At 48.6% G+C, this 12,219-nt stretch overlaps 1 protein-coding gene across 1 annotated transcript in view; it reads right to left on the bottom strand.

Moving 5' to 3' along the window:
• Window positions 1-11: 11 nt before the first annotated feature.
• UPB1 (beta-ureidopropionase 1) overlaps window positions 12-12,219 on the bottom strand; it is a 34,477-nt gene continuing 22,269 nt past the window's right edge. Inside the window, 4 exon segments of the mRNA XM_090290996.1 lie at window positions 12-83; window positions 7,985-8,125; window positions 9,749-9,903; window positions 11,087-11,129. Coding sequence (XP_090147122.1) covers window positions 8,042-8,125; window positions 9,749-9,903; window positions 11,087-11,129 — 282 coding nt within the window. The 3' untranslated portion in view covers window positions 12-83; window positions 7,985-8,041.

Below are 12,219 nucleotides of genomic sequence, written 5' to 3'. Positions count from 1 at the left end.
TTACCTTGAAGACATTGTGGGTTCGGTTCCAGACCCCCGCAATAAGGCAAGTCAGAATCTTTTTCCTGGTGGGGGGGTCTTGCCTTCAATTTGTAAAACCAAAAACAAATGAAAAAAAACGAACCACATCTGTGAAACACAGTAAAGCAAAGCGCAATAAATCGAGGTATGTCTATACTGTTTCCTGAGGAGCCTCCTAGCCGCTGGTGGGATCCTGGGCTTTCCCGGCCCTGGGAGATCTAGTGAGCCAGTCTTCCCGAGCTGTTTGGAGTCAGCCCCTTGATTGACAAAGACTGACATCCACATCTCATTCCACCCTCTTAACAGACCCGTGAGGCAGCCAGGCGGCCTCCTCTTTATGCCTCCCACCTGTCAAAGTCCTTTCCTCCCTCTGGGCCTTTGCACCTGCTGTCTCCTCCACTGCTCCTCCTTCAGGGCTCCGCTCAATGGCATCACTTTTAAAGGAGCACCTCCATCCTTTCCCCACACCCCCCAATCACATCACCCTGTCTGGTTCCACTGCTGTAGCCCCAATACCTGACACCTAGTAGGCGCTTGATGAAGTACGTGACTGAATGGTTGGCACCTCTTTTAGTGGCAGGGGGACTGATGAACCCTGACCAAATTCAGGGACTTGGGACTATGTGATTAGACTCACAACGCTTTCTCTCTCCAACAGTCAAGGAAAATCTGCAACTTGCCCTTTATCCACCACCACTCCCCAAAAAGGAGGCCTGGCACCTTGGAATCAGGTATCAGAGTCGGTATTGCCTCACTTGGGCATCCTACTTGGTCCTTTTATATCGGCTAACCCGCAGACCAGTACACTTTGAGCAGGACCCAAACCAACAGACTGCACTGGAAGCTGCCCAGCAAGCTGTGACCCACTCTTTGGGGCCCTACAATCCAATGACCCTGTTAAGCCACATAAGTCTCTGTGACTGATGAGTATGCTAATTGGAGCCCCTGGCAAAGGGAAGCGGAATGTACCCAGAGGCGACCTCGGTGTTTTGGACGTCCTGCCATGACACAGTCAGCAGGTATGCCCCTTTGAAAAACTTAATACTAGGCTCTTATTGAAACTGACCACCTAACCCATGAAAAAGCCTTGCTTGTGCACTGAAAACGGTACATTCAAAAATAGCTGGCCTGACCCAAGTGACACGTCAGCTTTGCATGAAAAAATGGCAGCTAGCCCTGGCTGATGTGACTCAGCAGAAAGAGCATCACCCTGCAAACCGAAAGGTCACCAGTTCGATTCCCAGTCAGGGTACATGCCTGGGTTGCGAGCCAGTTCCCCAGCTGAGAGCGTGCAGCAGGCAACCAGTCAATGTTTCTCTCCCTTTCTTCCTCCCTTCCCCTTGCTCTGAAAATAAATAAATAAATAAAATCTTAAAAAAAAAAAAAGGCAACAAATCCTTTGGGAGAAAACTCATATTCCGACTCCACCAAAGCAAAGACACTGGCTCAACGGTGACCTCGAGTTCCTGAAATACCAGGGCCTGGTTCACCAATGGGTCAACTAAGTGGAAAGCTGGGGTGTCCCCTGGGCTGCTGCGCTGTCGTTCACCCTCAGCAGTGCTACCTAGACCTGAAAATAGATGAGTCTCTCCACTCAGTAGGTAGAATTCAAGGCTAGTCGTATAGCCCTGGGTCAATACGCCACGTGGTAAACCTTAGCGTGTTTTTACTGACTCTTGGGCTGTTGCCAACAGCCTAGTTGTTTGGTCTGCCACTTAGAGAACCTCAAACCAGCAGATGAAAGATACCCCTCTTTGGGGCCATGGGCTGTGGAAATAAACTGTGGCTGGTTGACTCATGTTAGATGCCCACGATAGAAGCCTGTTCTCAGAGGAGATCAACTAGAGTAGGCTGTTGATTGCGCCACCAGCCCCACCTGGATCATTGTGCCGGGCATGGGGACACATCCCCGTTGTGGACTGGCCACCAAGGAAAAACTGTTCCTGATGCAGAGACTCCCACTGCACGACAAGCTTGTGATTTCCTGCCGGGGGCTGGCTCCAGCACAGAAGGAGGTCCCCTTGCATGCGCAGGGCACACCCCAGCCTGCTCATGGCAGATTAACTCCATCCTATCTCTGACATCCGCTTCGGGCTATTGACGGTGCCTCCCCACCGTTGACACTTTTACAGGTTATGGAGCTGCTGTTCATGGAGCTGCTGTTCCCGTCTAATCAGCCAACTTGAGGCACATCATTGTGGCCTTTGACACTGATCGGTGTGTTGTCTTTGGCTCTCTGGGCCATTTTCAGTGTGACCAGGGTGCACCTTTGATCACAAAGCTCCTCAATGATGGGCTGGCAGTCAAGGTATTCAGGGGACCTTCCGCATTCCCTGCCATCCACAGGCATCTGAAGTCATCCAGCACTGGAATGCCTCCTCAAAAATCAACTCAAAAAGGTTTCTGACTCTACCTCCCGCACACTTTCGTAGAGCAGTTTGGTTACTGAGTGCAGCTGTCTCTAAAAAGGTCATTTCTACCCTGGCTGGTGTGGCTCAGTGGATTGAGTGCCAGCTTGCAAACCAAAAGGTTGCTGCTTCGATTCCCAGTCAGGGCACCTGCCTGGGTTGTGGGCCAGGTCCCAGTCTGGGGGTGTGCGAGAGGCAGCCTATCAATGTATCTATCACACATCCATGTTTCTCTCTCTTTCTCCCTCCCTTCTCTAAAAATAAATAAATAAAATCTTAAAAAATAAAATTAAAAGGGCCGTTTCCTGGATGAAAGTGGTAAGAAGGTCATAAGGACCTATTTGGGAATTTGAGGATTCAGATTTGACTATTCCTGGGCATGTTCCTTCTTTCTCTTCCTGAAGAGCAGTTCCAGCCCAGCCAGGTTAGCAAATCTATCTTCTGGTGAGGACAGCCCAGCCGAAACAGGGCCTCAGAATTCAAGCTTGATTTTGCGTCAGCCACTTGAATTCTCTTGTTGGACTGACATGGCCTTGGGTCACAAAGACAAAGCCCACTTGGGTGAGTACATGGCTCCCTGAGACCCCTTATGGCAGCTCAGGCGGGACAAAGGGGGGAATGTAATGGGTCAGTTTGCAACTGACCCTTCCAAACAAAGGTTTGGTTTTGAGAAAGGGAGTGCTGGAAAAATAAGAGGTGATGTTGGAGCTACTAGAATTTAGCTACACTGGTATATTGGAGAGGGAGCTGCAACTTTGGCACCTAGGTAGGAAATGCCCTTGACCCCAGGAGATGGGGAGAGGCGTTCATCATTAATGATCTTGTTTCACAATTGCCTCTGGAGCCTTTCTTTTGAATATGAATGTCCTGGTGCAGTTCTTCCCAACTTCAGCAAGCATCTTAAGTGAGACTATTTCAGAGTTTGCCTTCTCCCTGACCAGATGGCTTTGACCACAATGTGATCACTGTTCCTACTAACCTTACCAGGTGTCTACTGGAAATGCAAGTCCTGGCTGGTTTGGCTCAGTGGATTGAGCGTCGGCCTGCGAGCTAAGTGTCGCTGGTTCAATCTTCCAGTCAGGGCACATCAGAGAAGGAAAACTCTGACTCCAAAAAACCTCCGCTGCCTTGCGGCATACCTCTTCAGGGGAAAGGCTAAGGGAGTAAACCCCGACAGAAAATCTGGAGCCGGAGTCCCTAAGGCGGTTTGACGTTGTAGTCAACACCGGCAACTCCTGCGGCGCACCTGAAGCCAAGCTGTATTGACTCCGTCTTTCCCTTGGACCCTTCAGCTGCGAAGAGAGGGGGGGTCTGCTGCATGGGCAACAGCAGACCCTCCATATCACCCTGCCCAGGCTCTGTAGCTTCAGCTTCACTGGAGAGGACACTCCAGCGTCATCGCAAGATGTCAATTCAACACGGGAGGAGACAGATACCGTGTCACTCCCGAGTCGGACTGCACAACCATTCTCAGCGGTGCAGATAGACTCTTAAGAAGCTACACCATCGTCTCTCGAGACGGACCGCTGCCGACGACGACTGGAAATGCAGGGATATCCCTGGCTCCTATATCTTCTAGGGAAAACACTTGCAGTACCACCGGATGTCTTCCCAACCCCCCATTCTTACAGACCTCAGTCACTCATTGGTGGGGAAGATGAGTGCCAGGCAGCTGGTGGCATGGGCAAACAGGATGGATGGGACAGACTGCCCTGAGAAGTCCTTCCAAATACAAGGATTAGACTTAATTATTCAAACTAAACTGGGAACCCAAAGGCCTGTAAGCTGGCTAGGAGGCCACATTGAAGGTACTTTCAACCCATGCCCCAACCAATGTAGGTCCCACTTGGGGAAACCAAACACTTGTCAACACTTTCTTTCTAGGGGTACCACATTTGCGCTGATGACTATGTGAAAGCCAGGCATGAACTTGCCAGTCTCCCTAAAACAGTCTCTTGCAACTACGCGGTGGTCATAAGACCTCCATGCGTATAAATAAACACCATTAGGTAGCCCACAGACAACTGCGGAGAGTTCACTAAAACGAGGCTAACCTTACTCAGGGGAGCTTCCTGGATCCATATCATCTATGTGTGCTCTGTGGGTAGTTATGCCTGAGATGGTAGCCATGTGATTAGAAAAGGTGAGCACATCTATCCCTGACTTTAGCTGAAGTGACCAATGGTACCACGTTGGGCCTGGAGGCATTCAGGTCAGTGTGAACTCCCAGCCTGGGGTTTGTATAGATGATAGATTTTTCTAGACTTCCTCATGTGGGCCAAATTAGAGGCTGGACAATGTCTCATTAACGCTTTTTTTCCTGGATGAATGACCGAGGCCAAGTGGAAAGGTCAATATTTGAGAAAGACCTTGACAGCTTATGGGATTTGTCCAGCCTGTTGGGTGGAAAACCCTGATGGGCAGGATTGAGGTTACCTCTGCAGGTTGTGCTCCTTCTGCTCTTTGAAGCGCTGTGGACGAACCCCATGAAAAGCTGTGAGATACACGGAACTGATCTGGTGCAGCCTCTGTTGGCCAGGTTGATCAGTGGCTGGTGGGGCCATATACTCATGGGAAAGTGGCCAGAGCAGTCACCTGGCCTTCTTTGCTTTGCCCTCTGGGAACTGCAGCTTGGGAATCGCTGCAAGAAAATGCTGGTGGCACTCTGGTTGCTACTATTGCTCTAACCAACTGTCCTGGTCTCTGACCCAGGGTCGCCGTGTCTGTCAGCACCCATGAGACAGAGGTTGGCTAACTTGTCAGCCTACAAATAGGATAGGCTCTCAGGCCGTCCCCAGTGCTTAACAAGAGGCTCATGCTCTTTAACACAGTGAATTCCATTTCTTGAAACCTAGCCTAAAGAAAACAGTAAAAATAAGACCATTTAGCCATTCAAACATTTATCCCAGCATCATTTGGAATAGCAAGGGATGAATGAGTGAATAAATGGATAGCTTAGGGTCTATGGTAGGGGAATAATTAAATAAATAAGAGCCCATCTACATGTCAAACATTATGCAACTTGTAAAAAAAGTTTAAAAACTTTTTTTTTTATGGTGAAATGCTCTCAAGTTTCATCCGTGTTGCAGCACGTGTCGGAACTTCGTTGTTTTTAAAGCCTGAATGATACTGCGTTATTGTATGTATAGGCCACTTTTGTTCATGCATTTATTTGTGGTATCCCTGCTTTCAGTTCTGTCGGGTATATACCTAGAAGCAGAATCGCTGCATCACATGGTAGCTCTTTGTCTAATTTTTGGAGAAACCGCAGCCGGGCTCCGCAGCACCAGCGCCGTTCCCACCCCCACCAACAATGCACGGGGTGCCGGTTTTCCACATTGTCACCAGTACGTGTTCGCATCTGTTTTTTTCTTTCAAATAATAGTCATCCTAATGAGTGTGAGATGGTGTCTCAATGTACTTTTGATTTGTACTTCTCTAATGATTAATGATGTTAAGCATCTTTTCATGTGTTATTGGACATTTTACACAGGGGTGGGCAAAAGTGGGTTTACAGTGATGAGTACACAAAACACAGCTTATTCTTGTATTACTATTTATTAATTAATGTACTGTTTATTTGTATTACAACTGTAAACCTACTTTTGACCACCCCTGCACATATATTTGGAGAAATAGCTATTCAAATCCTTTATGTATTTTAATAGGTTGTTTTTTTAGTTATTGAATGAATTTTAGGAATTTTAAATATATTCTAGATATTAACCCTTTATCAGATATTGGATTTGCAAATATTTTCTTGCACCCTGTTGGTCGTCTTTTTACCTGTTGATAGTATGCCTTGATGCACAAAAGCTTTTAATGTTAACGCAGTCTAACTTATCTATTTTTTTCTTTTGTTGCTGGTGCTTTCGGTGCCACATCCAAGATATCACTGCCAAATCCAATGTCATGAAGATTTCCCCTCTATTTTCCTCTAAGAGTTATACAGTTTTAGCTCTATGTTAAGGACTTTGATCCATTTTGAGCTAATATTTGTATATAGTGAGTAAGGGTCCACCTTCATTCTTTTGCACATAGGAATCCAGTTGTCCCAGCACCATTGTCGAAAAGGATGTCCTTCCTCCCACTGAGCGGTCTTGACACCCTTGTCGAAAATCATTTTACAATATATGTAAGGGTTACCTCTGGGGTCTCTGTTCCTTTTCACTGGTGTGTGTGTCTGTCTTTATGCCAGTATCATACTGTTTTTATTACCATAGCTTTGTGTTAAGTTTTGAAATCAGGAAGTATAAGTCCCCTAACTTCATTCTTGTCCAAGATTGTTTTGACTATTCAGGGGTCCTTGAGATGCCATATGAATTTTTGGTTAGATTTTTCTATTTCTGTAAAAAACATCATTGGGATTTTGATTGGGATTGTATCAAATCTGTAAATTGCTCAGGGCAGTATTGACATCTTAATGATATTAAGTCTTCCAATCCATGAACAGTTTGGTTGTCTTTCTATTTATTAATATTTATATCTTATTTTAATTTCTTTCACCAATGTTTTATAGTTTTCATTGCTTCTTTGGTTAATTCCTAAGCATTTTATTCTTTTTGATGCTATTATAAATAAAATTGTTTAGTTTTCTTTTCAGATTGTTTATTATTAGTGTACAAAAATGCAACTGATTTTTGTTTGTTGACGTTGTATCCTACTGCTTTGCAGAATTCATTTCTTAGTACTGGTACCACCTCTAGTACCAGAATTTATATCAGTCAGGGTCCAACCAGAAAAGCAAAAACAGCAGAATATATATTAAGAGATTTAGTACAAGGAATTGACTTAAATGATTATGGGAGCTGGATAGACAAGTCTGAATTCTGTAGAGCAGGCTGCCAGGAAGGGCAGACTGGAACGCTCAGGCCTCTCAGGCATGGGCTGGAGCTTCTGTCCACAGACAGAACTTTCTCACTGGGCAAGCCTCAGCTCTGCTCATAGGGCCTTTTGGTTGATTAAATCAGGCCGACCAGGATTATCTAGGGTAATCTCACTTGATTAGTTAACTGATTATTATGGACTTTAATCACATCTACAAAACACCCTCAGAACAATACCCAGGTTGTGTCTGACTGAATAACGAGACTGCAGTCTAACCAAGCTGATAGATCCAGTGACTTTCTCTCTGCCCGTGGCTATCCAGTGACTCTAGATCAGCCTCACCTTCTCCCACTAGTGCACATACTCCCACGCTTACCCTTAAGTTGCTAACAGTCTAAATGAAGAAGTGAGGAACCTCAGGACAAGGCATCCCATCTGTCTAACTTCAACTCAACCTGCACAATCATTGCCTGGGATTTTTAAAAAATAGAGGTAAAATTCACATAACATAAAATTAACCATTTTAACGTGTACAATTCAGTGGCATTTAGTACATTCACAATTTTGTAACCATCACCCCTATCTAGTTCCAAAATATTTCCATCACCTGAGAAGGAAACCTCATACCTCATTCCATCCTCACTGCCTGGACACTTAAAAATCAATCCAGACAGCAACGTTATCAGGGCATCATCATGGAGAACTTGGAAGTGGAAAGCCTGTCATACCTGCTGATGTGCTGTGGGCAGAGGTGCCTTCCGTGGTGGGCAGGCGCTGTAGGTCAGCTACTCTTTCACGGCCTTGGGGCTGTAGCTGGGTTTGATGGCTTCAGCAAGCTCCCGTACACACTTCTCGTATCTGCCTGTCACCTGAAATCCAAACAGGTGCGCTTGAGAGGTTCCTGGTTTACACACGCCCCTCATTTACTCGCCACCACCTCTTGCCACTAGAGGGCAGCCACGGGACAGAAATGTGTTGGAAAGGCTGGTCTGCAGGACAATTTCTGACTGTAATATAGAGAAGCCACCCACGTGTGACCTCCCACCACGGATTCCCGGGCCCGTGGTGAAAATCACGGATGTCAATGTGACTCACACAACCCAGCCCCTCCTGCTGGAAGAACTGTGATCTGTTAACCCAGAAGGAGTGGCCTGCCCTGAGGCAGGAGGAGCCGTCCTGCCGAACCCAGCAGAGCAGCCTACAGCCCAGAGAGGGGAGCAGACGGCTCCATGTCACCAGCCAGGAGTGGAGTCGTCTGGGATTTGCACCACGGTCTCCTGGCTCCGGGTCTGCAGGTCCGTTCATTCCACCTGCCACCTCATCGTGGACACGGATGGAGGCTGGGAGAGGTTGGGGTGGGACTGGAAGGCCCACCCGAAGTGCTCAGCCCTCAGCGTTCCCTTCCTTCCCTCTCTCCCTTCCAGAGTCTTGACGGGGGCTCATGTCCATCACCACCGCTTGGGAAGACTTCTGCTTTCAGAAAGTTACTAGCGAGAAAACATTCTACTTATTGCTTCCAACTGCTAATTTGCAGCGATTCCTCTATGAAAGCAAAATTCTTGGGAAGAGGAGAGACAGGCCAGGAGACTTTCCCGTGTGCAATGCCTTATTGTCTCATGAGGAGCTGAAGCTCAAGGAAAATGCCCAGGGACCTCCACTCAGGTAGAGAGGGAGCCAGCCTGGCTGGATCCAAAGCCCTGGTTCCTCCCAGACATGCTGGGCAAAGTCATTGAGTCATCATGATGGGACATCCATTTGCACCTGTGATTTGCTTTTAAATGCGTGCTGAGTTGGTGAAAATACTGCCCGACACCAGTACAGCAATCTCTGTGTGCGTCCACGATGAGATGCCACATTCTATGGGGTCCTGTGTCCAGGAGGTGGGCACCTACATCCTCTCGTGATTCCTGGTGTCACAGGTAGCAGGTCTCAAAAGTTGCTTGGAATGTTCAAGTCATGCTTCTCATTTTACAAATGAAAGCACTAAGGCCCGGGGGCAGAAGGGGCTTGGTACAGTTGACCAGGCAAGGAAATGACAGACCCAGGCCTAGATTCCATTTTTCTGCATGACCTGTTTTCCTCTACTGTCCAGGCCTAGGCTGTGGGGCCTGGTCACAGGCAGAGCCAGACACACACATTTATCTTGTGATAAGTGCAAATGCCTGCAAGGGGAAAAAAGGATCAGAGAAGCTAATTTACTTTATTCTCTGGACAAATGAAATTGAGATTAATTTGTTTGAAGGCGCCCAGAATCTAAATCAAATGAGAGGAGAATTTATTGAGGCCTGCTGCCTGGGCATCATTTTACCCAATGGTTCCTCTCCTGAGCACCCGCTCTGGCTGGGCAAGCCAGGACCTGGGAGGAGGGAGAGACCCAGCCTCCTGCTCACCTCGGAGCCTCCTTCAGGCTGTCCCCTAGGACAGGCCCAGCAGCTGAGGTTCCTGGCTCTGGGCGCAGGAGCGGGGAAACAGCAGGGGACTCAGAAACCCACCTTGAAGTTCCAGACATTATTCACCTGCTGGCAGAGGCTGAGGTCAAGCTCAGCAGCAACCAGCAACCCGCCCCTGTTAGGGGGGAGCCCGGGGGTGTGGCTGCTGTGGGCTGCCACATAGCTTGAGCCATAACAGTAGCTGAAGTCCTGGTGAGCTGTGAAGGAGTAAAAAAAAAAAAAAAAAAACCCACCATGAGCTTTGCAGGCACACAGTGGACTCTGCAGAGGGGCATGCACATTGAGGGGCACACAGGACAAGGGTCCACACCATCCTCCCAGTGCCTGCCAAATGCTGAGGCCGGAAGGACCTGCCTCCCTCCTCAGCCCTGAGGGCCCAGCCAGTTTGCTGCCAAAGTCACGCTGGCAGCTCTCACCTCTGCCTCTGGGAACATTTCTAAAGGCCCTTTGCACCACAGCCCAAGGGAGTCATATGGCTCGGTAGGGCTTCCTGTGTGACCCACTTCCTGTGGTGGCCCCACACGGCCTTCCCTTGCCTTGCCAGCTGTGTTGCCTGTACCCTCACTCTCCGCCTTGGCCCCCAGTAAAGTAGGGCTAACAGCCAGCCTGCAGGCCCGTAAGGAGCAGGTGGGCGTAGCGCAGGGCCTAAGGGGGCCAGGACATAGCAGGCGCCCAGTGGACCTCATGTTCCTGCCTCTTCTACACCTCTGTCTGCAGGGAGGTAACTGGGATTGGAGACTCTGGAGTTCCGGGGCCTCCAGTGGGGTTATCTGGGACCCTTTCAGAAAGTGCTTTTCTGGGAAACAAACTTGCACACCCCCTCTGGCTTCCCAGGGGACAACCTGAGCTAGCACAGACTCCTCCTCAATGAGGGGAGCAGCCCCTCCCTCCCACATTCCTGGCCAGACAGATGGAACCAGGAGGAGGGGGATTCCTAGCAGAGACAATGTGATACTTGACCTCAGATCAAAACCAGCTGTGGATTCCAGGACCCCAAGGCAATCCATGCCGGTGATCTGGGGCATCTGTCCAGCTGAGGATGGGATGGACAAGAAAGGAGGGAGTGAGGTCTGCAGGGTGGATGAAGCATCCCTGCTTTCAGGGAGCTCACAAAGGACTCCACCACATCTTGGTCCCTCTTGGCATCCATCCCCAGGGAGGGATGAAGTCCAATCCGATCCCATTTGGTCCCCATCCAGAGAGTGAGGTGGTCACAAGCCCAGGACTGCCTACCCATATCCAACGCACAGACAGGCTCCCACACTGTGGGCAAGAGAGCCGAGAGGAGTCACCCCTCCCACGTGCCAGATGTGCAGACATGTTCCCTGGGGCAGACCCTGCCCGGACGAGGCAGCCACTGTGGAAATTCATGGGACATACTTTTCTTCCCATCTCCGGGGGTGAACTCATTTGGGAAGTACTCCTGTGAAATAAAATCAAGGTGAGATATCCCTGTAGGTGGCACTGCCACTATGTTTATTGCAAAGTCAGGCTGAGGCGGAGTTAGTTAAGAAACAGTTACAGTAAGATGGAACAGCCTGTCCTCACTGGGCAAACAACAAGTACTTATTAAATGTCGCTGCTGAGTCCCCGACACTGGGCAAAAAATGCAGGCCCAGCAGCCAGTCAGGGAGGAATCTGACAAGCAAGGTAAAGACCCAGATTTTGCCTTGGGGAGGTTCTAATGTGCTGGGAGACACTGCAGAAGTGCTCGGGGCTGTGTAGGCCGCTGGGGTTTGCCTGCTGGAGTGACTGATCCTGGGGTGTCAGCGAGGGACTGTCCACACACTGTTCTCAGTACTGTCCCCAAAGCGTAATGGAAGCCGCACATCAAACTGTACTGGGGTCACACAGGCTAATGAAGACACCATATTTCTTTACGTTGCCAGAAATTAGACCAGTTTAGTGTAGGAACCTTGGTTATCTAAGACTGATCAGATGCTCTGATTACAGTTTGACATCTGATAAGTAAGGAGGAGTGTTATTATGTAACAAATGCACTGTATTTGGCGGTCAGAATCATTCAGTGCATGGGAACAATGGAAACAATGAAACCAGCCCTGGCTGGGTGGCTCATTTGGTTGGAGCATCTTCCCAATGCACCAAGCTTACGGGTTTTACCCCCAGTCAAGGCACATACGAGAAGCAACCAATGGATGCATAAATAATGGAACAACAAATCAATGTCTCTCTCTCATTCTCTAAAATCAATTTAAAAAAGAAAGAAAAATGCAAAACCAGATCATTAGTGGTGATGAGGTGAGAGCCTTTCAGGATGGTTTCAGCTAAAACAAAAACAGACAAAAATAACAGTCAGAGACAGCTTCTCCTTTCCAGGACCCTAGGATTTGTGGCAGGCACACAGAGAGGGAACAGGGGGAGGAGGTGTGACATGTTCGCCCCCCTCGTGGGCCGGCAGACAGCTGCTCCTTTCCCTGTGGCCTTCACTGATCTGAAGAGACTGGGCCCCCTCCGGCAGGTGGGTTTCACAGCAGCTTATCGCTCTGTCCCCT

The sequence above is a fragment of the Furipterus horrens genome, unplaced genomic scaffold (genome assembly GCF_987537825.1).
Source record: "Furipterus horrens unplaced genomic scaffold, mFurHor1.1.pri manual_scaffold_11, whole genome shotgun sequence".
NCBI lineage: Eukaryota > Metazoa > Chordata > Mammalia > Chiroptera > Furipteridae > Furipterus > Furipterus horrens.
This window is presented reverse-complemented; position numbering and strand designations above follow the sequence as displayed.